The sequence below is a fragment of the Electrophorus electricus genome, chromosome 23, assembly GCF_041902795.1.
Source record: "Electrophorus electricus isolate QZ-2024a chromosome 23, ASM4190279v1, whole genome shotgun sequence".
NCBI classification, from domain to species: Eukaryota; Metazoa; Chordata; class Actinopteri; order Gymnotiformes; family Gymnotidae; genus Electrophorus; species Electrophorus electricus.
Window position 1 is genome coordinate 12,562,501 of NC_137519.1, and position 25,000 is coordinate 12,587,500.

Consider the following 25,000-nt stretch of genomic DNA (forward strand, 5'->3'; position numbering starts at 1 on the left):
ACAAAAACAAAAAACTCACCATAAATTCTCACCAAGAACATCTAAAACCATAACATGGGCATGCCCACATGTGCTGTTACGCACCTGTTTCCACAGTCATATGATGGAGCTGCACAATATATTGTTACTAGTCCTAATAGCAATATGCAGCAATATAATGAAATGACAGTATTTCAGTTAATACTATGCAGATTTGTGAGAAATGGCAGATCACGTATTCTCCTACTGGTAAGGCCCAACATTCTCCTTTTTCCACTCACTCACTCACTCACTCACTCACTCACTCACTCACTAACGTTCCCAATCACCTTCAGTGCTGGCTGGTCTTAATGAGTGTGTGAACTCAGCTGGCCCCCTCAAGCTCCAGGCACAGGCTTCGGTAAGGCTGCCCTGCGGTAATCAACACCCCAATCTGGTGCCTGCTTACCTGGGTGCTTCTCAGATCGATACAGACTTGTCTTTGTTTAAGACTGCTCTCTTCATCTTGATCCTCCATTAGTATGTATGTGTGTGTGTGTGTGTGTGTGTGTGTGTCTGTGAGAGAGTGTGTTTATATGTGTGTGTGTGTGGGGGGAAGATTTAGGCTTTTATTTTTAACATAATTTGAAGTACACATGAGAAGCCTGCTGTTATGGTTGGTCTTTAATGAACTAATAGCAATTCCGTCATTCGGCAGTTCAGACCAGTCCAGTTCCATTTTGGTCTGGTTTGGTAAGGATACTCTATGTTCCACAATGTTTTTGTGTTGCAACATAAGCACAACGTCTTGCAAAAGGAGTCTGAAAGCAAAACTTAACTTTCTTAAATATTCCCCACCGACACTCTCGGAGACTCACGGAATTGGAGGACCATTCCCTGTCTCTTCTGTCTCCACGCGTTCGCTTGGTACGTGCTGGATCTCTGCTCGGCCCTATTAGAGCTCTCTCTCACATGCGCCTATAGCCCTTAAAGCAGTCTCACTCACTCAGCCGAAGCTCTGAGCATTGAGTACTTGCTGTGTTATCACCTTTAGCGCACGGCTCTGCCGATAGTCCTGCTACATGCCGTTTATCGAACGCCGTCGCACATTATTAAAGGAATTCACAAGCCAGTTTATGTCGCCAAGCATGTGAAGGATGTCACAGTGGGCAACTGAACTAGCACTCTTGTTTTCCAAAACTAAATGCTACTGATCCTTGCTGTAATTTTATAGCTTTTAGGAGGGATAAATCACACTGGATTCTCTTTCTCACTCTCTTTCTAGGAATTGAGAGGGAAAACCTTTGACGAGTTATTTAGTGCAAGGACATTCCAGAGGCTGCATGCAGAGGTGGTTCAGTTTGCCTCACTCTGTTAACCTGCTGGGGGCTGATGCTTCAGGTTCCAAAAGCAGCACCGTGCCGCACGCTTTAAGGGTGCAGTCCTGTCGCGTTCACATGTCTCACTGTGCTGTCTCACTGCTGTTTCTGTGCCGCAGTCTGCGATTACATGCTAGCACTGCAGCTGTAATCAGCCCAGCAAGAAGAGCGTGCGTGCGCGTGCACACACGCGTGCCCTCTTCCCTATCCCCCTCTCTGCATAATCACCCTCTCTCTAGGCCATATCAGCCCTGCCACAATCAGACCAAGGTGGCAATACCCAGAGTCCTCTTCTCCCTGTATGAATAAGCTGGACCCTCCTCTGGGCAACAGCAACACACAGAACAGCTAGCACTCAGCCTATCTAGCTATTCATACTTTTTTTTTTTGCGTGTGTGTGTGTGTGTGTGTGTGTGTGTGTGCGCACGCGCGCACATTTTTCATCACCCTTTCCATGCCATCAGGCAAGAGCACAGCTACAGGTAATGCATCATTTGGCTCACATCAGAAGGCTGCACAGGCAGTGGGGAACAGGGAGACTAATTACGAGGTATTTTGGACCAGGTGAGTCAGGGGAGGGGGAGCCTGGGACCAAGTGTAGAATAGCACTTAGTGCAAGGGAGACAGCGTGACGAGGAGGAACTTAAGAGTTTTAGTTTGCTCCAATTAATTTTCAGGTCACTTAAGCTGGTGGCTTGGGTGGAGAGATATGTCTTTAGTGTGTGTGTGTGTGTGTGTGTGTGTGTTTATGTGGAGGTGTGTAAATGGGCAATCATGCACACGTGCTTGCAGTTATTTTGTTTTTTCTCTCTATGTCACTCTCACCTGAATTTCCCACCCATATCTCCCTCCTTCCCTTCCTCTCACAATTATGACTCAGGCAGCAACTCACAAACACTTGGCCACACGTCATCGCCAGCTGGACATCGGCAGCACGGATCAGAGAGAGCATGAGCTCTGGGAAGATGGGAATACCGGCCTCCATACACCCAGCAAACATGGGATATAGATACATGGGATACAGACACAGACACATGGGGGACAGACACATGGAAGACCTTGGAGACTAAACTTCACAGTAGTTAAGTGAATATCATGATTATGGTGTTCTAAGATACTGGATTAAAATAACCATCTTTAATGGAGTATAAGATGAGGACGCTTAAAGACACATTTGCTTATTTATACAGTTTGGATCTTGAGGAAGTTTCCTCTTTGCAGAGCATTTCCAGAAGATTCACCGACTGGCAGAGGTACAGCTCAGTTGTGTGGTCATCAGCGCAATGAGGACACAGTACCAAAGAAAGCTGAGGAGAATTAGCTCATCTTTGCAGTCAGAGGAAAACTAAGACCTAGTCCACACCAACATAAGTCAATTAGAAATTGCTACTTTGGTGTTTTGGCTACTTTAGCGATTTCAGTTCGTTTTCCAGAAGTCCTCTGTCCACAATAAAACAAAAATGTCGGAAAGGGTCAATAGTGAGCATGCATCTAAGATGTGACTCCTATGCCGTTTTGGCCGCAGTACTTTGTTTAGATGCTGCAGTTGCATGCAACATAGCAGCCACCACGTAGAGCAAAAGACAGATAGCTTCTTCATCTAAACAGATAATGAAGTCAAGCAGCTACACATGAAATAAAAAATACATCCTGCAGTAAACAGCATGACAATGGGTTCTACCATTCTGGAACTGTGAAGTTCACATGACATCCTTATGTCAGTGTTTTTTAAAAGCTGTTTTTCCTTTCCCCCACTGCAACAGCAAAGCTACCATTTCAGAATTACCAACTTTAGAGAACAGATGTGAAAAGATACATTTTCATTGGTGGAAAATGCTGTTTTTGTGTGAATCAGTGGGCAACATGTATAAGCATGTTTTCCAGTTTACCCATGTTAGTGTGGACTAGGTTTCATGTGCTAAGTATCATTCTTAATAAAGCACAACCCTACTGTAATTGGTGTGGATCAAGTTCATAGCAATTATTCTGCAAAACTGCCAAAATTCTCAGCCTTATGGACATTATGCCAAGGACTGACATAAATCTCCTGAATTATGCAACAGAAACCTCTCTATTTACATATGAAGAAGCTGAAAGTGTGAGAAGTCAGCTATCAAATAAGGTGAGCGGGTTGGATGATGCCCCTTATGAGACGTTACAGAGCACTGGCCATGTAAACCTCTCACACAAATATTCAGTACTTGTCTGGTTAATAAAAGTCCCCTATTCCTGTAAAGGTAATATTATTTATAGAATTCCAAAGAAGGCCAATATACCTGATGATCCGACAACATGGAGGGATATTTCCCTGCTTCCCACCATCGATAATATTTTCAAAAAAATGCCTACTTAATCATATTCTACCATGGCTAGTAGAAACTGGCAAACTAAATAGAGTGTCACGGAACGCTCGCCTCCCGCAAGTCACGTGGTTCGGCCAGCCACGTGCAGTAGGAGGACTTTCGTTTGTGGCCACGCCTGCACACACCTGTACTTCGTTTGTCTGTGTGTATTTAAACTCACGTCAGGGTGTGCGGCGTCGTTGGTCATTGTAGATGTAATGTCTAAATGTAACGTGTTCGTTTAACGTCAGTCGTTTCTTGTTAATGTTAATCGTCTGTAATACGTGAGTGTCCCTGTCGAGGAAGTCTGTGCGTCCTGCCTCACGCCCTGCGGCACTCGGGCCACCGCACGTTACAGAAAGCCTATATAAATTGTCCAGGGACTAACAAATATGTGTTCTGCTTAAAGACAAGCACTGATGACTTTAAACATGAATCCGATAGATTTTATGCAGTCTTTCCGGACTTTAGGGACATGTGGCATTTTGCCACATAGTATAATGATTCCTTGGAAGGAATAAATTAGCAGAGACCTATGTTGATATAATTAAGGATGTTTACTTTGGCTCATTTTTGCAGGTGATGTGTCGAAATCAACTCACTACCCTGGCTAACCCAATACAATTAAACCCTTTCTAAAACTATGCAGATAATGCTCAGATCTCGTGGAGAAAAGAAAGTGTCATCAATAATGTGCTCTCTTGTCCGAACACACTTCTGCAGTGGGTGGGGATTGAGGCTAAGAGTACTCAGTAGCCCATGTTGTATGAAAGACAGATATTCCAAAGTGTACCTTACTGAAATCAACAATAAAACTACAGTATGGTCAGTGACAATGAGTGATTTACTGATTCAAGCTTTCAGGTGGAGGCAGACATAATGGAACCTCACAGAAACTGAACGTTGGTAGATGTAGACATGATATACTGGTGTAAGCCTATTATCAATGACATCAGCACCTACACAGATGAGCAATGGATCTGTAGTCTCAGTACAATAAACTATATCTTTTTAAAGTGGAAATGAGTAACATGTATTACTCATGTAATCCAAGCATAACAACTACACGAATTACATATATTGTGAGGCTGATATAACAAGTGAGGTTACAAAGATGGATGAAGTGGTAGAGTAGTCAAGAGATTTTTTTAAATGCAGTCATTCTTTCTTGTTGAATCAGTTAGAGGAATGAACAGCAATCCAATAAGATCGCATTTTAATTTAAAACATACACAATATTTTCTGTTGATTCTGTTTTGAGAAAACAGCTCATCTAAAATATAACAGCAAAATGATGACAAATTTAGCTGCTTAATTTAGTTTATAGATATTTAATTTTAGGGCTTGGAGTGGCAGCTGAAGTGGCAAGGCCTCTTTTCTAGCATGGCAGCTGCCACCCTGTGGCCACGCCCCTGTATCCTTCACAACATGGACCATATTGTTTACTGCACAGCAATCAAGAAAAAGAATCAGTAGCACAAACTATGCAACAATGTCCTACTTTGAAAGGAATTTATATAATTCAGCATAAATGCAGTGTAGATCTCACTGCCAAAACTCTGCCGGTGCCATCAGAATCTTCATTCATAAAATGGTCAAAATGGACTTGTTTTTATTACCTAATCACAATATTTCTTCATTACAACACACCATTTGTAACTTACTGTACACACCAGATATTGTCATGGTCAATGAAACCACTAAATTTGTCATGATTGTTCTTTTGATGGTTATATGGACCATTAAAAGATTGTTATATGGTTATATAGTTACACGTTAAAGGTGCCATATAATGCATTTGTTAAGTATTTTTTAAATTGTTCTTTGATGTCTATATAGAAGATATGTGACTTTGGTCCGGCAAAAATACACAGATGCGGTTATGCACTCCCATTTACAACCTTTGATTTGACCCTGAAATTAAACTAGCTATTTTCTTTTTTACAGTGCTTTTTTGGTAGACTGATGAGCTCGACGCTGATTGGCTCACAGAATTAATAGAGTGAATATATGTAAGTATTTATTGCAGATTTATATCACGCACATGCAGGAAAATAAAAATAAACCTCCGTGTAAACAAGCTAGCTAGGTCGTCATACTATTTAGTTAGCTAGCTGGCTAAGACAGCGGGTTAACGCTGCTTGTAGCTTGCTAGTAGCTAACATTACCTACACTAGCTAGCTACTTGATTTCGATTTCGATCTCTGCAACACAAATAAATTAGGTAAAGTTGTTAGCTCACTATGAAACTGTAAGATGATTTGGCTTCAACTGACAAAGGGCAGACTTGTAATCAATTGTACGTGACTTGTAATCGGAAGGTTGCTGGTTCAAGCCCCACCGCTGCCAGGTTTGGCCCCTGTTGGCCCCTGAGCAAGGCTCTTAACCCTCAATTGCTCAAGCTGTTCTCAGCAATAATTGTAAGTCACTTTGGATAAAAGCGTCAGCTAAATGTTATAGGTTGCGGTAGGGGTTGTGATGACAGTCTTTTTAGTGACATATGCTTAAAATATATTGTCTAAGATTTGCTAAACTGTCCGGAGTGAAACGTGCAGAGCCAACTACTTGTCCGTGATACTGCTGAATATCAGCATTAACCATGCATGTTGCTCCGTTGCCATTGTTTGGTTCTTTACAGTACCTGCAGAACTGCTGAAGGGCAGGTGTGTGCAAATTTTAATCAGTCGAGACTTATGTAACAGTTCTCTGTTTTGCTTATACGAGATTTGCGTTTGAAAGAGGAGACAGCAGTGTTTGAGGTTTACAACAAATTAGTTATATGTAACAAATCTCCTTATTCAGTTGTGCCAAGAAAATACAATTCACCGCTAAGGTGTTTAAAGTATCAACCGCTAGCCGATGTAGCGAATGTATGAAGCTAAAGCAAAGCACTCTTCAGAATCAGCTGTTACAGGCAGCCTGTGTGTTTGGAGAAAACATGTTATTTGTATCCTTACGGTGTGACTTACTGTGGGCAGAGGTTTGTATGACTCTAAAGAAGTATGTAAATAATGTATGTAAATTGTGTGTGTGTGTGTGTGAGAGAGAGAGAGAGAGATAGAGATAGAGAGAGAGAGAGAGAGAGAGAGAGAGAGAGAGAGAGAGAGACAGACAGACATAAACTACAGGTACTGAAGCAAGCTTTGCATTTCCTCACTTCTGGCACTTAAAACGGAAATGAATACATGATGCAGGAAATGCTAAGCAGACACTCATACCTAAACAAACAGATAAGCAACATGTTGGGTGTTTTTCTTCACACAAGGGAACAATTAGCCAAGCCAGGCCAAATGAAAACATTTTCCCAGAAGGCAAAGCTAATGCACAGCATGTGCACATTAGGGCGATTACACCAGGGAGTTGTTGGTTTGGAACCTTTAGAAGGACCTGTCTGAGTCAGGGTAGTGTAGGGAGAGTGATGAAGAGGATAAAACACAGAGAGAGAGAGAGAGAGAGAGAGAGAGAGAGAGAGAGAGAGAGAGAGAGAGAGAGAGAGAGAGAGAGAGAGAGAGAGAGAGAGAGGCAGGTAATAAGAGGGGAAAAAGAAAAAGGCTTAGAGAGACAGTGGAGAACAACCATCTTTATCCAAAAAGCCCTGTCTCACATGCACCTGTCTCCTTATACATTCACATATGTTGCACAACCTCTGACACAAAAACCATATTTTTACAGGCACACACACTCATAATTTACTTTGCAATTGTGTGTGGGCTTGTGCACAGATTGTTGCACATAAAAATAATTCAGATATGTCCATACACCTGCGACCACACCTGCCTGACCAAAATAGCGCTTCTCGTCACTTTGGAAGCATTTACTGGGGTCCCACGCATACCAGAGGTGTGATGAGGGAAAAAAGACATTGTGCCAGCCCGTTAGGTTCCAGGTCCGACAGGAAGTAGCAGTGTGGAGTGAGAAACTGAGAGATAAACAAGTGCCAGACTCTGACATGCATGCCACATTGTGTCATACTGGAGACATGATGGGTGTGTCGGAGCTGTCCTACATGTCTTTGTTTCCTCTCTCTCACACAGAACTCTCTGGAAATCATATACCCACCTGGCACATATACATATATACACAATAACTGCAACGCTTGAAAACATCACTGACTTTTCTCAGTCGCTTGATGTACTTTGCCTTTTCTGCTAGCTGTTAGCATTCTCACTGGAGTTTGTGAGTTTTAGTTTCAGTTTCCCTTTTGCAAGTGAAATACATGCTTAATTGGATTTGAACTGAGGGAGCGGAATTAGCCAATGAATAGCATCCTACTTTCCCCCTTTGAAGAAGTTTTTAGTTGCACTGAGTCCTTAGGTCATTGTCCTGATGTCCTTAGGTCATTGCCAAAAACATATTCTACAAATTAATCACACAATATTCTGGACACTTCTAAAATCATTTTTGCCACGACAATATGACCATCACATTTCACAGACTGATCTCTCTTCATTCACCTGTGCCTTAACCTGACTATGCATCACACTGCCTGGAGTGGTCACCTCATTTGTCGTATGACACATTTTCTGGTTTTCCACCCAACATTTGCAGATCTGACCTCATACATTTCAGGTTGGTTTTAGTTTTTGAAGCTGATGAGAGGTCTGCATTGTAGGTTTTTTAATTCTGCTGCTGAGTTGCTCCGAACAGGCAACTTTTCCTCTGTTCAGGAGGTTGTTTGCAATTTCACAGACATATTGCCGCATGGACTTCAGGGCAGAAAAAAAAGGTTATTTTCCTCAGATGATAAGGCACATGCCCTTTTGGAAATACCCAGAAATAAGTATTGATAAGTACAGTCTGTACTGGAAAAGCCATAAAAGTAAACTCAGCAGTTGTAAAATGTCTAGTATATAGTCAATGTTCACCAACCTTTGTGGGATGTATCCTTCTTAGGTAGCCATTCTAAACCCTGTATAGTCAGTTGATGCAGGACTGTGTTCTTTACATACACATACACACTTCAGCACACACATGCACTTAAATATGCACACACATTCTCAGACATACGTAATGGGCTTTGTTGTCTTCCCTCTTCCCACACTAGAGGCTCACATGAAAAGCCAATCAGGGCTCATCCACCCTGGCAGCTTGGATGCAGCCAACAGCTTGTGAATTGGAAAATAACTTCCTCCATCCCGCTAGGCTGTCTACCCACTGAAAAACAACACTTGGTCTGACTGCACACTGGCAACAACCGCTCAAAATGACAAAAAATGACAACAACTAAGCAGGTGTTTGTTAAGATGAGCATTTGCAATTGTAATAACACAGGCTATATGGTTTTCACGTATTTCAGAGGTGTTTATATTTGTGTCTGATGTATGTATGTGAATCCTGTAGTAATAAACACAAAATCAAAGCTGAAATAACACTAGATTAAGAAGCTCTGCCCCACACACCATGTCTTTGAGCTAAAAACATGGGAGGGATGTGAAGAAGTCAAAGGAATGTCTCACAACACATGTACATGGCGGTTTTCCCAAAGCATCAGTGTCACTCCTCTTATGAGCTGTTGTCTGTTGCCCCTCCACCCTGAGCTGCCAGCGTCAAGGCAGTAGCAGCTTAAAGCTGCTAGCACAAAACCGCTGATCACCTCCCTTTGCTAGCAATTAGCCAATTATAATGGACACACAGGGCTGTGCGGGAGTTCCGGAGATTAAAGCAGGGCTCTGGGTCAGCATTGGCCTTTAGCCAGCTTTTGATACAATGGGAACGATGCAAGTGATTTGGCAGCTGTACCATACTAGACAACCTGTTAAATAATGCAGCGGGCCCGTAAATCTTTAACAGACGTCTCAGCCGTGACAGGCCTGCAAGGGAACGCTATGGAAGGACGGAGGTGCGGTTAAAGATAGGTTATATCCAGATTACTGCGAGGGAAAACTAAAACAGGGCTGGAGTAATCGCAGTTGAACGTAAAAGTGACGTTGGTACGGAGAAACATTGGCCGTGCAACCGAACGCAGGACTTTCTGCTCACTTCTTCCATAATGACGAGGTCACCACTTTGGCTATGGTCACAGAGCAGATAAAAGTGGCCCAGATCCAATCTCTTTCTCCATGTGACATGAACATTTGTGTGTTATTTGTGTGGCAGTGTGAACAGCAAAAGACACTTTGAATCAGACATTTCAGTTTGGGACACAGGACTTCGTTCACATAGCAGTTAGAAATGACCAAATCACATTTTTTTTTGGCCAAAATCGGAATTGAAAATGACGGATTAGTTGTGGCTTTTGCTGTACACGTTGCTATCCAAATGACAAATCTGGGTCAAATATGGAGGAAAAGCTCAGATTAGGGCCAGATTTACCTGCTTTGTGAATGCATCCAATTTTTCATATCTGGTAGACTATCCGATGGTATATGAGGCAATGCGACTCTTAACAGCCAGATCAGAATTCATGTGACTTTTATGTCACTCCAACTCGACATTCACCATAATTTCAATGAAACATGGATGAAAATGGTGAGTGAGGATTTCATGTAACAGACCTAATAAACATTGAAGGGAAGTAGCTTCCATGACTCTGTAGAGACACATCAATAAAATATAGGCCTTCTTTCGACTGCTCACTCTTGTGATTTTTTTTCTACCCGGCCTCCACTACAGATTAACATGGGCATTAATTTTATGATAGTGGCTGTTAATGTTGATTCCATTTTGATAGTTTACCTCTGGATAAGCGTGTCATCTGAAGCACTGTTCTTTTGTGCTTGTGTGTCAGTTTCAAAGCGTAATCCACTCAGACTAAATGTTGGATAGAGGTCACATTAAAATATATTGTGAACAGCCTAACAAAAATAGGATTTGGTCCAAAATCAGATCTGAACCACTTTTACTTGCTGTGTAAACATAGCCTAAGATATTGTGAACAGCCTTATCAACAACCACAACAACCACAACAACAACAATGAATCGGAGTTGGTCAGAAAATTGGATTTGGGCCACTTTAATCTGCTGCGTGAATGTAGCAGTAAGTGTTTTGTATGTCACTGTCTCTCTTCTCCAGCTGTCTAGCCAGTTAAAGTGCTGGAAACAAACTGCTTGGATTAATATTTTCCCAGTGCCAGCTGTTACCAAACCGTGAAGTGTAATGAGCACTGTTTGACTGAAACTGGTAAAAACCAGAACAAGAACTACAAAAAGTCTTCATCTGTATTTCTCACCCATGACTTAAACAGGGCAGCAGGTTGATAACTGGTAATCAGGCCATTTATACCACTGGATCAACCACCTGCTGCTGTCTGTCTCAGTGAGCACTACTTGAGTTAATTAAGAGTGGCAGCGTGTGTGTGTGTGTGTGTGTGTGTGTGTGTGTGTGTGTGTGTGTGTGATACCAGTCCTGGTTTAGGCTGCTGAATAGCCTTAATGATCTGCTGAAAGGAAACAACAAACCATTCCAATGGCTGTCCTTCCTTCCTTAAAATGGAGCAAACCAACGTGATGTTGACAGCCATGTGGCTGAAACAGTATAAACCTCACACTATAATGAAACAGTCCACCCGGTAAGAATAAAGCATAAATGTGTTTTTGAAAATTACAGGTACATTATTTCATCCCTGAGGCGTTTCTTTCAGTCTCCGTTACTGCTCCAGGGTCTCATCGAGGACACGGAAAAGCTTCAAGCACCAGGCACTTCTCACCGAGCCAGTATCCACGGCCAGAGTTTGCCTCGATACCCATAGGGTTGCCTTGGAGGCGGTGTACAAAAGTGCACTGGGACCAGAGCAATATTCAAAGAGGCGTTTAAAAAAGTATTTAAAAAATCAAGGCATCTGTAAGCTTTACAATACCAAGCCCCAGAGAGCACACTTTCGCAGTGGTGGCTAACAGAGCGAAACATCAAACATGAACTTAAGGAGAGAAAACAGCTCACTGATGGTTCTGAGACACTCAGTGCTGGGCAACTGTGCTGAGTATATGAAAAGTCAAAAGGATCACAACTGTGCTGATCAAATTTCAAATTCCAACATTTTTAAAAGCAAGTGTAAAAAAACAGAGACAGGCCAGAGCTCTACACACCAAACATGTTCTGGAAGCTCAACCCTGGATGTGGAAATAGAGATTCACAGAGTTTTGATCAATATTAGCAAGATAAATTTGGCTTATTTAAAAGCCCAGCAATCAAAAACATTCATAGATTTCTACAATCAGTGTCTGCAGTAAGTGAAGGTCATGCTAACCTTACCACAAGCATAAAAAAATAAACACAAAACAAACACCCCCTCCCCCCCAAAAAAAACAAAAAAAAAACCAAAAAAAAAAAAACAACCACCCCACTACTTTGCCCCTGTAGCCATGCACTCTGTAAAACTTTGCATGGTTAAAAAATCCTGGAGTTCAGCTGACCAATCAAAATCTGACACTTGTAACAAATCAGTGAGCATATTTTGAAATGAAGCTAAGAGAATTGTGGGAACATCTTCGCCATCAAAAACGCCTTCAAAGCAGGCTGCTACTGACTTATAATTTAGTTCTGCCTTCTATTTCTGCCATAACTAATATAACAGAGCTCATCTCAAAAGAATCTCAAAAGCTTTAAGGAAGTTCCAGCTGCAAACTCATGTGAAGCTGTTCTTGTGATACAAGTATAACCCTTAGGCACAGCTGGAATCTGGGAGTTAGGCTTAGGGAACCATGGTGAAATTTAACAAAAAGACAAGTGATAAATAAGACCAAGTTTTACTAAATATTATGTCAATATGTCTTTAAACTGTTAAATATTTATGTTAGATAGGTATTAAAAACATGTGGCTTGGTAAAAGCTACCTAATCAAAAATGATATTGTTAGACTTTGTTAGTGTATAATTATGCTTAATCAATACATAATACACACCCTAAAGTACTGCTTAAACAACGTTTGGTATAAAACTTACTTCAGGCTATAAAATGTGACTATTTTACATCAGTAAGTACATGCAGCCAGACTGTTACATCTATAGCAGGCTTAATGTGTTTTTAATGGATTAGAAAATAATTAAATATGGTAATTAGTTAGCAAACTTTTTGCAATTCATTAATCTTATATGTTCCCAGACATTGCAATGAGCCTTAAGTACATTAGGGATGTCACAACTATTTTACATTCAACAAGATATGAAATTGTAAAACTCAAGACCAGACTGTGACTTTGGCTTTATAGATTGTGCATATGGCCCTGCATGGTGTTCTTAGCCCAGTGATGAGGTATGTATGACGTCTCCCCACTTGTGGTGTGTTACAAGGATCACAGAGATTCTGCAAGCAGACAGGTAACCTGATTACAATGCCTCATTGGTCCCGTGTATTAGGAAGATTATGCAAAGAAAACCCAGTGTTATCTGTTATTCATTAAAGCAGTTACTCTTTCTAATAAATCAATTCTAATGTTTTATTTTCCCCTCTGATTACTTGGCTGTAAATGTGAAACTAATACTTGCTTTAATGTCTCTAAAATGGCCTTACAGCATGCTAGCTTATGTACATTTAACCTTTGTACCTTTAATCAACCAAACCACATTCTGAGTTTTTCTCCTGCAGCACATCAAGATGCACATGTGTGGTCTGGTTAAACATGTCCAGAGAAGCAGCTGCCTATTTGCATAGTTCCAGGCTGAATCTGTAGAACAAGATGACTGAAAGCCTATGAACACTGTGCTGTCACTTCCAGCACTGCGATGTCCAGTCAGACAGCCCACCAATCAGATTCCACTCCAGCCTATTGCAAAGTGAGATTAAGATGTTTCCAGACATCACTGAGCGAATCATAATAGCCAGAATCCAGATGAGATGAGAAGATAAAACTGTTGGCTGACTCTGCCCAGGGGGAAGAAAGCAGGTTTGACACACTGAGTTTGACAGAGCAAGCCAGCGAGGCAGGAACAAAACCAGACTTGCTAAAACTCTCCATGAACCCATACACCACCCGTGGGACACACACACGCACGTACAAAGTAGTAGACCATCCCCACCTCAACCACAGACAAGATGAAATATTAATATCAAAACCTCGGGTTAAGACCACATGGTATTTCCAAAGTACACAGCACAAGATGCTGGACAGCACGGTCTCTCAAACTAATACTCTTTAAAATAAATAAATAAATAATATTGGATCATATATCACACAGGAGGTGAGTGCAGAAGGTAAATAAACATGTCTGGATTACTTTCAGTGGATGCTGGATGAATTCCATACTAGAGCTTTGCTGAATTTTGGGATTTGATAATGGATATTTCTAAATCTTTAGAGACAAATGAGATGTACATACTAGTTTTAGAGTGTGTGCTATTTAGAAAGTATTCCCTAATTCACAGTTTACTTTTTGTTGTTGTAGCACTACTTACATTAGCTATTTCTGGCACATCTTTGTGCTGGTACTCAAGAATAAGACCATTTTTACATGATTCACTTTGGTAGTATCATACTGTTGAACCAAGGTAGGTCTGAAAGTGCAAAGCGACCTGCAGTGCAGGTAGTTCACCACTTAGAACTCCACTATGTGAATACATACTACACCTTTAGCTGACTGAGTGTAAGAATAACTGACTGGATTCCTGGACGGCTTCTGCTTTGCACTGGACAGCCAGGCAACTCCTGTCGAAGGTCCGAGCTTGTGGGAGTCATGGAGACGAGGGAGATGGGGAGGTATAACACACACTAGTTCTAGGCATCATGTCTCATGCACTCCAAAATGCACTTATGTACATTACTCTGTACATATGGATAAAGCAAAGAATACAAAAAGAGAGGTCACTTTACTTAGCAGAGACCAGTAATACCTTTTAGGCAGTGAGTGTTATCAAACATACATAGAAAGAGTTTTTCAGTGGATTTACCTGCACAGATATCTACTGCAGGTTTGCAGTGGTTTTATCTGCACAGATATCTGCTGCAGTTTGCATCAAGGTGTGGTGGGCAGACACATTTGACTGTCGAGTCCATGGTCTGCAGATTCTCTAACACACAGAATGAGTGTGCTGTCAACCAATGATGTATGACCTGTTATGACCAGTGGTTTCACTGGCTCTTGCTTTGCTTCTGCAATTTCCCTCTCATAAGAATAACACACTTTTGGTTCAGGTTAAAGCCAGTTAGCCTGAGCCCTTCCTTATTTAACTGCCCATGAACAAATATGCTGATGCAAAGTCTTAAAACCCATTTAATAGGTAAATGAGAATTTTTTTCGCTTCCACTATTTTAAGCACAGACATTGTTAGCAGTCTCCAGCATACAGGAAAGGAGCAGCTTACGTATTAAAAAAAAAATTTTTTTTTAAAGCCCGAATAGCACTAATGAAGTAACCTGTGAGACATTACTTGAAGAGATAGGTTTAATACAGTGACATAATTTACTAGTCACAGGGTGGTGTGAAAATGAGTCATCTGTCTGAGAAATCTCGTCATTGTGTGAAAGAACAAAGTTGTGAGTGAGATCATATCTTAAAGAAGCGCTCAAGGACTGATGTGGTACAGGTAAAAAGGAATGTACAATGACAAGCATACACACATACAAACACAAGCATACAGAGCTTGGGTCTGTCAATGCAAAGGTTAATGAATGCACTAGCACAGAATAGAGAAGGTGAGTGAGTCAGAAAAAGGCCACAATAAATGTAGGCTGCTGCATTTGCCTGAGCAATGCTCTACAGTCGCCTACAGTTATGCACACCTGCCTGATATAGTGCTCTGCACCTCCTGACCCATTGGGCTGCAAAAGCACTGCACACCTGAGGCCTTCAGAGAGTGGCGGGACTGAATAGGTTTCGTAGTCCCTGTTTGTTTACAGTTTTTAGAGCCATTTCATATAATTATATAAAAGGCATTAATAAATGTCAGCTACCTGGTTTATATGCAGAAAGCAGACCGGCCTACAGGAATAACAGCCATACTAAATGAGATTTTGAAGAAGCAAATCAAAGGCTGTGTCTGTTCCTTTAGAGCTTCCGTAACAAATATGTCTAAACTCCCGCGCTAAATGTGAAGAAATGCCACTTCTTCAGCACAACAAAAAGCCCCCCCCCCCCCCAAAATCAATTCCACAGAAGCCTTATCAGAGCTTCAAGAGCGGCAGTTCTGGCTGCCTCAACGGATATACCCCTGGTTTCTTCTGCAGCAGGCGAGATTTTTCTGGGCAGGATCTCAGTCTGTACCTCAACTCACAGGTCAGGGGGGAGGCGAAAAATCCATAATCTCAGCCTTCAGAGTGCTAGTGCAGCCTGCTCTGGGGAGGGATTATTAATCCAGTGCTTGCCGACCCTGGGTTGGTCCGGGTTTTTGTTCCAGCTCCTCGTAAGTATGAACCAGATAATGAAGAGCTGCAGAACTCTCTGGCTAAGGCATGTTGGGCTCAAGCAGAACCAAAATGTGTCCTGGCTGCAGCTCCCCGAGGACTGGATTGAGAGCTCATAACCTCGCTGCCTACACCAGACGTGGAAAAACAACTACAGACAGATCCACCCTCCTGCAGGCTTTAGTACCACTGCTAATTCAACACACTTAACTCTTAATATTTAAAGGCCCTCAAAAACGCTGATTAACCCTATTAGATCTGTTAGGTTTCGGTTGGAACCTTATTCTCTTTTCTTTTAATTCTTTTAATTTTCTTTTAATTAAGACGCCATATGTATGTATGGTAGCAATACTTAGAAGTCCTATATACAGACTCTCACCCAGAACTCTCACAGTCATATACAGTCTATAAAAAAGGACCATGCAGGCAGCTTCTTAAGCATCTTAACTGCTGTTAAGGGTCAAACTGAAAACTTCATGTATTATTTGGATGTGAACTAGGCCTAAGCGTTCCTGAGAGCTTGCTTAATAAGGACTAATTAAAGCGCTCTTGTGTGAATACGCAGGGAGGATTAAAAGCAGGCCAGCCGAGACCTCAGCCATGAGAGAAAAGCGATTATCGATGTGGAGTGGTGCAGGGCCTGCTCTGTGCACCTTCTGCCTCTCTTCTGCTTTCTCCTGCCTAATACAAAACACCAACCCCAATCGATCCACACTAATAGAACTCACACTATTCACCCTTGGAGCCACAGTCAGGTTTTTTTTTTCACACCTTATTCATAGTATACCCATCGATTCTTTAGCATAAGGCCTTTTAAATGCTTCATTTGCCATATTTAAGTATCATGCCATTTCTGGAGCAAAAACATACAGGTTTTTGATAACACCATTTAAAAATACTATAAAGAAAGTAAATAAATCAAGTGAATAGTAAATCGTAGCTGTTTCGCTGTTGGATTTGTAGCTTTTCTGAATGCTCCATTCCCCAAAGCCTTACTCCAGCATTGTAGAAAATTCAGCCCCAGGGCAACTAACTGTTCCTCTGAAGTTTCACATTATGGTTTTAATATTTAATAAGGAGGAATGTGGGTTTGCTGGTAGATCATATCAGGCAGAAGTCCCACGGTTTTCCCGTAGTGACAGATACACCCGGAGAAAGCCCTCGTTTCCAGCACACGATGGCTTTCCTGGCTTTATGGAGAGAGGTCTGATACACCTGTACTATAATTACACTGCTGTGTCCACAGGATCAAGCAGTACTATGTCTTTTGCCAGTGGAGACAACACGCCACACACATCACAAACAGAAAAGAGAAAGGGTCAGGCATGAGACAGGGATGAGACAATATGAGACAGTAATGAGGCCAAACAGCAAAGAAAAAAAGGTTATGATCGATTACGCATAATAGCAGATGAGTGTGAAGCATGGCTCACTGCTTATACAAACTGGTTAACAGATCCACAGACATTCTCTTACCAAACGCCTACTTATGGTATATGTAAAGAATGGCAGTGCAGTAACACATTCAGCCTTCCAGTAACCACAAGCAGGTATTTCAAGTTAAAGGGCTCTTTTTGGAAGGCTGGGATTGGTCGCCCATCTCGTGCAAGACCAGAGGGGGAGGGGCGCATGATTGAACCACAGTGGAACCAGAATCTGTGTCCTTTCTTTTTTCCCACTGCATTAATATGACTCACTCCCCACCCCACTCGCTCTTTCCTTTCATCCCTCCCCCTTTCTCCCACAGTCTTTCAGAAAACTGATGAATCTCCCTCCCTCCTTTCCAGAAAGGGAGAGGAGTGCTCCCATTCATCTCCATCCAGCTTGACAGCTTACTACGGCACGTGCACGGACGCTCCGTGAACAAAGCCCCATCGATCTGAGCATCATCGATATTCATCCCATGGGAGTGAGAGGTCTGTCCCCCCGGCGGGCAGAGATGATGCTTTTCTGGTATTCACCGCTCGATCAGTGACTCAGTGATCCCCAGGGAGCCTGCAGGGCCTGTCTCCTTGACAATCGCTGGAGCAGGGAAAACACGTGCTCGGGGTGCAACTTGTCAGGCCTGAGTGGTTCTCTCAGGCCCGTACTATCACAGTTTCGAAGCTGAGAGGAGAGTGTTTAGATAACACAGCAATGTCAACATGACTGTATTCCACAAACATATAGCCTGTACATGTATATATCTGGGGTTCTTAATCTAAACTTGGTGTCAGGCTACACTATTTCAGAGATTAACTTCAACCTGTAAACCACAGTCCAGTTTCAGAAAACTTTCCGAAAACTTTGAAACATCACCATGTGTAACAACTGTTGAAGATCCACAAGGTAGACAATTATTCAGTGCATATTTAGTACCACCACAATATTCCAACACAGGCATGACAGGGCTCTGCATAATTTCTATGTGCAAACAGTCAGCCCCATAAGAGACAGGTCTAAAGGAACTAATGAAACTATGAGAAATATTTGTTTTAAAAAAATTATTAGGAACAGATGGCACTTACATAGCACGTCTCAGCAAACAATAAACCGTCATGGCTGTTTATTATGACTGAATCTGCCATCTGGTTTACCTCAGTTACAAAACACTGAGTTTGCTTAAAGGTAATTATGTAGCTTTACGGTGGATCTAGAAGTTTCATTGACCTACTGCTTTCAGATACATTGTGTGTGTGTGTGTGTGTGTGTGTGTGTGTGTGTGTGTGTGCACTTTACATAACCATGCCACTGTTTGGATGGGAGCTGAGCTGAGATATGATATGACAGATATGACAAAATCAAATTAAAAACAGGACAGGCTAGACACACCTCCCTCACCCCTCCACAGCCCTGCTAGGCTGTGCTGCCTGGCCAGCACAACTCGCTTCCATCATACAAGCCTGCCCTCTAGGAATATGAATATGATGTCTAGGAATAGATGTGTGCATGAAAAAACTACCGGGCACTCATAACTGAGAACTGTGGTCTTTTATATATATATATACAAATTATTATTATTATACATTTTTAATTTCCCCCCCCCCAAACATTCCTTTAATACACAGTGGTGGGGTCAAAGGGCAAACCCAGTGTCACATCTGCTGCGACAGTTCACTTTATTTTCTGCTGCTCTGAGCAAAACCTCCATGATGGCTCAGCAGTGTCAGGCAGTCATTGTCGTCTATGATGTGATGGGTAACTGGTGCATTGGGGTTATCTGATGGGCAATAGTGTCACTGCCATAACTCCGTGCATTGTGAATGATCAGTGTGTGTGTGCGCGTGTGTCGGCGTATGCATGCAAGTGGCTTTATATGTCATTGTCTCATCATACACACTTAACGAACCCATCCATCGTACCATCAGCGAATACTGATATAACTCACGTGAAGACTATCACGGCACCTGTGATAATGATACATCCCTCTGAACTGGAGGGGCATGCAAAATTCAGCTGGCGTGCCAAATCCGCTCCCCAGTTATGCATGAGCTGAACGGCCTGGTGGAACAGAGCAGGCCTAGCACATAGAGTTTATGTCCCTCCCGCCCGAGGACTGTGAGGGGACTGAGATTTTTCTGTGCACCATGGCGTGGTGCACCGCGCGACAGGCAATCACGGTGCGCTATCGGTGCCTGCTTTGACAGAGCGCTCTGCTGCTACACTTTAGCTAGTCGAGAGCTTCACGCAACTGAACAAATCTGTGAGAGGAAAAGCGGAACAGAAAAAAAACCAATCAGAGCCAAAAATCTGACACACGAGCGATAATCATCGACAAATCGGAAGTGCACGTGGTTGCGCTTCCTTTGTGCAGTAAAATACCGGGTGTGTGCCAGTGGTTCATTACAGTTGCAGCCCTGATTTTCTGGTGCCAGATCAGTCCTCTGGTTCAATTAGCCAGTCATATGGGATTTGTGTCATTGTACGTCAGGGTACTTCAAGTTAAGTCCGTTGATTAAGACTAATGATCATATTCAGTTACTGTCACGGAAACCAATACCAAGAGTCTCAGGGTGTCACACACATTCTTTGTGTTACTCACCACCAAAGAGAGAGGCCTTTTCCATGACACCACCCCAATCAGACCTGACAGCAGCACCTGTGGAAGGAAAGAAAAAGCTATTTCACTTGTTCAAGCCAGTAGAGCCGCACCAACAGCGAGCCGCATACGAGCCGCTAGGCGTGACAGTTTTAGCCGGATAGCACCGGCGACATAAGTGGAAATGAACACCGGGGAGCCGCCAGGGATGCATGGACAACTTTCCTCCCTGGCGATCTGCTCTGCCACCACCTCAGGCGTGGAGACAGACCCGTGAGGAGAGACAGGGACATGGTCTCCGTCTGGTCGCATCACCCACTCGGTTTCTCTCCTTCCAAAAGTCTGATTTATACAATGATTTATATGTAACTTTTTAGGAAATGATAGATGCAACATCATAATTGGGGCATGCATAAAATTCACAAAGTTTGATAAATATATGCAATAATTATTGGCACATGTTATTTATTGGACATTATATAACAAAATATTGTCACTGAGCTATACTGTCAATAAATATTGGCTACACGTATCGACCGAAGCTTGTGAGAACACTTAGTAAGATTGTTATTGATTAGTTGTCCTATACGCTCCCACACTGGTTAATATAGTCATAAACCTTGAGACAACTTGGTGTAATTCTACATCAAAGGGCAAAAACAGTCAATGTAGTCAATACGGCAATACGATAGCATTTAAGGAATCTTTCAAGATATCTTCATTTTTTACCAGGACAATAACGGCACAGTGTGAAACCATCCAGTTCAAGCTACACTGAACCTACAGGCAAGAGCAGCCAGATATTCTGCCAAATAAGAAACAAATAAGGAAAGACCCCAGGTTTGTACAAAAACATGCACAAATGTGAGAGACAGAGATTACTTTACCACGTATGATCATCTGTGAAATGTGGATTTTCTAATGGAATGTCATCAGGAAATGTGCAAGAGAGAATGATAGATTTGATACAGCACAACTAGAAAATGCCACTTCATAAAATACCACATAACTCTTACAACTGTCTTCCATATACTCATATATGCCTATGTGAGGCACAGCCATTAAATCATGTTATGAGTTAATGTTGTAGATTTAATATCCATACAAGCAAAGAGAGTGCCACCATGCCAGACATTGGGGCTCAGTAACAGTGTGTTTGGAGTGTAGTCTGTGGTTTCAAACTGTGTACACTGTAGTCCCTGAGGATGAGAAACAATTTGATTTAAATGATAATTTGATGTCATCATTAGAGTATTTCTGCAACTTGTAGAAATGTGTTCCCAGAGCTGGGAAGTAGATTATGTTGTCTGAAGGCACGCTATTTTTGTTTAGGTTTTTTTTTTCAGAATTGGCATCATATTCACTTTTCATTTTAGTTTCCTATTTCCATAATGCATTAAGAGGAAAGAGAGGACAGAAATAGAGAGAAACTTCAGAGAGAAAAGGTTAAAGAGAATTTGCTTATGAATTATTGATCCCATGTTCAGCTGTAACTGAGATATAGACAGACACACACACACACACACACACACACACACACACACACACACACACAATCCCATTCCTTCTTTACACACACACCTCCAATCACTTTCTTTCTCCACACACACACACACACACACACACACACACACACACACACACACACACACACACACACACACACACACACAATCCCAGTCCTTCTTAATACACATATCCCCAATCACTTTCCTTCTCCATACACACACACATACACACTCACTCACTCACTCTCTCTGTCTCTCTCTCTCTCTCATGTTTATAGTAGCACCTGCTCCCCCAGGATGACCCTGCAAGCCATAGGGATATGTGCAAATGGAGGCGACAGGAGCGTTCTCACCGGCACAACACTCCTGGTGTTTCCTCTCCCATTTCACTCCTGGTGCTTCCTCTCCCATTTCATTTTCACCTCACACCAGCAGTGGCCATTCAGTGCTCCCCACAGACCAATCCTTATCACACACTCTCTCCACAAAGCACGAGGAACATCATTCAAACAACTGTCAAAAAAATCTCACAGACCGCTGTTTTAGGAAGACTGAGACTGCATCCAGCATCTCAAAGCAATAGTTCTGGTCTAGGAGCAGATCCTGCCTGCTCACAGGAATGGAGGTTTTACAGCCTGAAACACATCCTTCAATTTCATTCAATTCAAACTTATTTGTATAGTGCTTCATGCAACCCATGTTGTCATAAAACAGCTTTACAGTAATTGTGTATCCACAGAATCCAGGCCTCTGATGGGCACGCCAAGGTGAGAGTGGCTAGGAAAAACTCTCTGAGAGTAAGAGGAAGGAACCTCAAGAGGACCCGAGACTCAGAAGGGGAACCCATCCTGCTCTAATCCGCACCAGCTGGCAATCTATCAGAACACAATGAATAAAGTTGTTTTTGTTTTTTAACTCTAAATTGCTCAAAAACCTATAAGAGTATCTTATGAGACTTAAGAAATGTCTCACAAATATGAACTCCCTGGCTGTCCCTCTTCTGGAGCACATACAGCATGTGATACAGACAGAGTGTTTTAAGAGCTGCATCTCCTGCCACGGCACAGCTGGAGAAGACATAAGGCTAGGTTTGACTGGCCTTCAGCTGCAGAAACAGCTCAATACAAATAAAAAGGATAAACACAAACCAAAATAAACCAATTCTTTTAAAATCAGTCAAGAATCAATACACTCATTGTGTAGATAACTTTGGACATCTGAGCTGAGTTTAAGGAGACAAATTGTTCAATGAATCCATCTCTGCAAATTGGGAGACGGTGATGGGGGTATGCGGGGTGAGAGAGCCTTGCTGGGGGTGGAGGAGCCATCGTGGGGGGATGGGCGGAGGATGCCCAAGCTCAGATGGAGAATCCCACGCATGCGCCGTCGTGTCCGTGGGTAGATGACATTGCCGTGGGTAATGAATGGGAATAAAAGCAGGATTTTCCCCTGGCTGCTCTCTGAACAGGAATAAGACACAACACAGAGGCCAGAGATACAGGCCGGGCCCAAGCATTTGGAAAACCAGGGAACACTCCTCTGCCACGGGGCAAAGAAGACCTGCTCCCCAGCCTGGAGACAAAAAAACCCAAAAACATTCAAAACCAGACACAGGGCTTGCCTGCATTAGGTCTGTATGTATCATATCCATCTGGGTGTATATGTCTATTTAACACCTCAAATCTTACACACTTAGGCCTAAGTCAGGCTTATGGGGTCCAACTGGCTGACGAAACAATTGTAAGAAGAGCAGAAAAGAGGAAAGAGTTTTCTAGTCACTTCTAAAGCAATCAAACAGAATGACGTCAATATCATTGGATCTTCTTCTGACAGTTAAAGACTGGATATGGTAAGGCGATTTGGCAGCAAAGCAATGACTTGGCAGTAATTTATAGACAACTATCTGTGGTGCATCATGCAAAACAGACAGCCAGGTGAGTCACACCAAACAATGGCTCATAGGAAATCTGTGATTTGATATTTACCAATATATTATATTGATAGAGCATTTGTAAAATTATATCATCATAGTGTTATAAGATATTATTTATAAACTCAGTTACTGCTTATAAACCTCTTTAGGGCAATCCTAAATGTCCAGCTGAGTGAAGCTTGAGCATATTTAATTTGATCTTATTGTTCACATACATAAACCTGATTTTGTAAAACTGTTAGCTACATTAAAATCATTTATGTCTTTGTATGTGATATGTTGTCTTCCCTAGAAATGCGCTGGGGAGGAAATAAGGAATGTTGCTGCAGATTCCCACATGAAGATCCAAAACTGGGCAGTGCATGTAAAGATCTCACTGAACAGTAATAGTGGTCCTGTTTCAGTGCTCTCGGAAGTCTCTACAGTGTAATAATAATAATGCAGTGCTCAATAAAAGAGAGGATTGGTCCCATCGCTCCTATTTACAGCCTGGAAAGGGACAGAGGATAGAGAGAGAGAAAGAATGAGAGACAGAGAGGGAGGGAGAGAAAGAGAGAGACAGAGAGAGGGAAGGAGAGAGAGAGGGGGGAGAAATAGAGAAAGAGAGAGAGAGAGAGAGAGAGAGAGAGAGAGAAAGAGGAAGAAAGAGAGGGATGGAAGAATGTGTGGATACCTGGGGAGGGCATCATTAATCACAGTGTGCTGTCTGCAGGATTGTGATATATGACAACCCTTCACCCATGGAGACATAGAGAGAGTGAAAGAAAAAGAGAGAGAGTGTACCATTCCTATGCTGGCCTCATGGCAGTAAGCATTTGGAGACATTCAGGCAGATCTTGTAAGACCCACTGTGAGTAAATGTGTGTGTGTGTGTGTGTGTGTGTGTGTGTGTGTGAGTGTGTGTACCAAGTTCCCTGTCCTGCTTTCAACTCTGTATTTTTTTTTCTCCAACCAGGTAACAGTCAAATACAGTGAAACAGAGTTCCACAACTGGCCTCAGTGCAACACCTCACCACTACTGCCATGACTGGCCTGAGACCAGTGCCACACCCCTGCCTCCGCTCCTGGCCTCAGTCCAGCACCACACCCCGAGCTTTACACGCTGGCCTCAGACCAGCCCCCTATCCTCCTCCTGATGGAGCCCCCCTGCTAGCTGCAGATGCACCTGGGACATGTGCTCATTAGTGGCTGGTGTCAAGCTGGGCATTTAAATAAGAACACTCCTTTGAGTCCACTATCGCTGGACCTCTGCCACCCACTCCTATTGAATAAGCGCTGCTCAGTCACTTAAACCAGTCTCCTCCACTGACCACAAGAGCAGGTTCTGGAGGTAAAATGACCGGGATTGTGGGATGGAATATCGGTAGGGGCTCCAGTTCACTGAATGGCTCGGAACAACTTTACAATATCTCTCCATTAGCTTTCAAACGTCACCTTCTCCCATGGCAGTGACAGGGGGTAATGTCATATATTTTCCCCCATTGCCTCAAGTCAGTGGACGCTTAAGTGTAGTTTCCTCAGTAGAGTGCATATGGCCATCTCAGTGAATGTCTTGGAAACCAGGTATTGCACACATAGATAAGTCAG

At 42.5% G+C, this 25,000-nt stretch overlaps 1 protein-coding gene across 3 annotated transcripts in view; it reads right to left on the bottom strand.

Annotated features, from left to right (window-relative positions):
• Positions 1-25,000, bottom strand: part of fam189a1 (family with sequence similarity 189 member A1) — a 109,288-nt gene that overhangs the window by 44,018 nt on the left and 40,270 nt on the right. For all 3 annotated transcript variants that reach the window (XM_027008926.3, XM_081705911.1, XM_081705912.1), the window contains exon 2: positions 19,976-20,032. In XM_027008926.3, the coding sequence (XP_026864727.2) occupies positions 19,976-20,032 (57 nt within the window). The remainder of the gene's footprint in view (positions 1-19,975; positions 20,033-25,000) is intronic.